A 2,761-nucleotide genomic window follows, 5' to 3' on the forward strand; every position below is an offset into this window, starting at 1 on the left:
AAGGCCTTGATAAGCGACCGTGGAACTCACTTTTGCAACAAAGCCATTGGAGCTCTTCTCAAAAAGTATGGGGTAATTCATAAAGTATCAACCGCTTCACCCTCAATCCAACGGTCAAGCCGAGGTTTCTAATAGGGAGATTAAGGCTATCCTTGAGAAGACGGTGAATCCCGACCGCAAGGATTGGAGCTTGAGGTTGGATGATGCTTTGTGGGCCTATCGCACGGCCTACAAAATGCCAATCGGGATGTCACCTTACCGCTTACTTTTTGGGAAACCGTGTCATCTACCCATGGTGGTTGAGCATAGAGCTTATTGGGTGGTCAAATCATTCAATTTGCAAATGAGTGAAGCGGGGCTTCATAGGAAACTTCAACTCCAAGAATTAGAAGAAATTCGGAATAATGCTTATGAAAATGATTCCATTTACAAGGCAAGAACAAGAGCATGGCAGGATAACATGATTTCAAGAAGAGTGTTTCAAGTGGGAGAGAAAGTCGTACTTTTTCAAAATAGACTTAGACTTTTCTCCGGGAAATTGAGGTTTAGATGGATGGGACCATATGAGGTGGTTCGTGGTTTTTCATATGGAGCAATTGAGATCAAATGCTTAAAGTCCGGAAAATTTTTAAAAGTGAACGGTCAAAGGCTTAAGCACTATCATGAAGGAATTGAAGTGGGTGAGGTGGAAACACTCCACCTTGTTGATCCAATTTATTCAAATTAATGAAGATGCAACTTTGTCGAGCCATCGACGTTAAATAAACGGCAAAAGTTTGTAAATATTTCTTCCCTTGTATATTTAAATTCCGCATTTCATTTTTTTTATTGCATTTTGCATGTTTAAATTAATTTCATCCTTTAATTATTGCATTATAATTAATTCACTTGCATTTTTATTAATGTTTTGGCATGTTAGGATGTTTTAATGTGTGTTTTAGTGTATAGGCTACCAACTTAAAGGCATGTGTGAAGAAAGGAAGGAAGAAATATGTGTAAAAGAATTGGTTAGATTGAAGAATTAAGCAACAAAGAGTGCAATTCCAGCAGCAATGTCGCACCGTGCGAGTTCTCCAAGAGCAAATCTCACACCGTGCGAGAAATCGCATAATCCCCATTTTCAACTTGATTTTTCGTGACACTCCTCATTTGTTCTTCCCCAATTCTCTTAACACTCATCCTCTCTCTTCATCCTTACCCTAACCCACTCAAAATCACTCATCAAACCCTTCACAAATCATCAAATTCAAGTAATTAACCCTCAAATTTCACCAATCTTCATTACCCAACATCAATTTGGACAAGGTAATTGCAGAAAAATCAACATTCCGTCACAAAACTTCGACCTAGGGTTTCGTTTGATTCGAGATTGAAGATTTTCGGGTTTGCAAATTGGATTTAAGGGACTATTGAAGCATTCTTGGGTAATAATCATCATCCTACAACACAAACAAGAATCAAAGGGAGGTATAAACCTTATTCTTATTCTTGTCATTCATAGTTAACTTGATTTCGAAAGTTTGTTTGATTCAAGTCGAAATTTCGTTGTTTATTTGTGTTTTAGTTTGTCCCTAAACAATTTCTAAACTTGTGAGGTGTTTTACTTTCAACAAACAACTAATTAGCACATCATCTTTCTAGTGCATATTAGGTGTTTGTTCTTTTGCCTCACCCAAAAATCCTTTCCAAACTTGTGTTTTTCTGAAAAAAAATTGTTATACAATGGGAAAAGGTAAAGCTACCGAGGCTTCCTCCTCACTAGGACCCAAGGGAGCCTCAGCTTTTGATGAGAATGAGTACTCGGGTAAGGAGGGCCTCCGAGACAAAGCCCTCACAAATTGGAAAAACTTTGCTTCGGTGTCAACTGTAGCACAAACTAAATTTCTTGACCAAAATGCTCTTATCGGGTTTGGAATGCTTCCCATGGCCCGAATGCTCCTAGAAAAGGTCGGGGTTGAATCTTACACTAATATTGCCGCACACACCCGAAGAGGTGTTACCTTTGAATTTCTTTCTTCTTTGGAGTGGGTGAAGTTGGGAAGGGATAAGACCCCGGGGATCAAATTCCGGGCATGCCGACTTACCCACACTTTGACTTATGACGAATTAAGAAAGGCCCTCCATATCACCAAAGCCCCCATCAAAGAACCCCTTAACAAGAAAAAGATGAGTGCATTTTGGAATGATATCACGGGGGATGTGAGGCATGGAAACTCAAAGAACACAACCCTTCCAAACCCGGTTTTGCGCCTCTTGAGCCGCCACATAAACACAAATTTCTTGGTCATGACCGAACCCACCAAGATGAATTACCTTCAAATGCAATGCCTATGGTCCATAACCCCAGAGGGGAGGGGAATACCGGATTGGGTTGACTTGTTTGTGAGCGGTTGCCTTGAGTTACAAAAGGAACCAAAGGGGACCATTTTCATTGGGGGCATGATCGAAATGATTTTGGAAAAGACGGGTGTACCAATTCCACCTAATGCTTATGAACTTGACGGTAGTGGTCTCATGGACTACAAATACTTGGGAAAAGCACACAAGCTTGAGGTGGTAGACAAAATCACCCCCTTGGTAATTTGGTGCATGGGTGGCCAAAACTACAAGTACAACATGAACTTACCCCCTCCCGCCAACTCACCCTTGGGTTGGGGGAGTGCACAAGACTTTTATATGCCTCCCGACGACGCGTTTGTGGACCTTTGGGTTGATAAAGCCCAAGTAGCTGAACCCGATAATGATGTGGGTGGAGAGCAAC

General features: G+C 41.0%; 1 protein-coding gene across 1 annotated transcript; it reads left to right on the forward strand.

Annotated features, from left to right (window-relative positions):
• The first annotated feature begins 292 nt into the window (after positions 1 to 292).
• LOC141631582 (uncharacterized) lies at positions 293 to 727 on the forward strand. The gene has a single exon (XM_074444235.1). It carries the CDS (start codon positions 293 to 295, stop codon positions 725 to 727), a length of 435 nt encoding a protein of 144 aa, XP_074300336.1.
• Positions 728 to 2,761: the final 2,034 nt, after the last annotated feature.

This window comes from Silene latifolia, chromosome Y, assembly GCF_048544455.1.
Source record: "Silene latifolia isolate original U9 population chromosome Y, ASM4854445v1, whole genome shotgun sequence".
NCBI lineage: Eukaryota > Viridiplantae > Streptophyta > Magnoliopsida > Caryophyllales > Caryophyllaceae > Silene > Silene latifolia.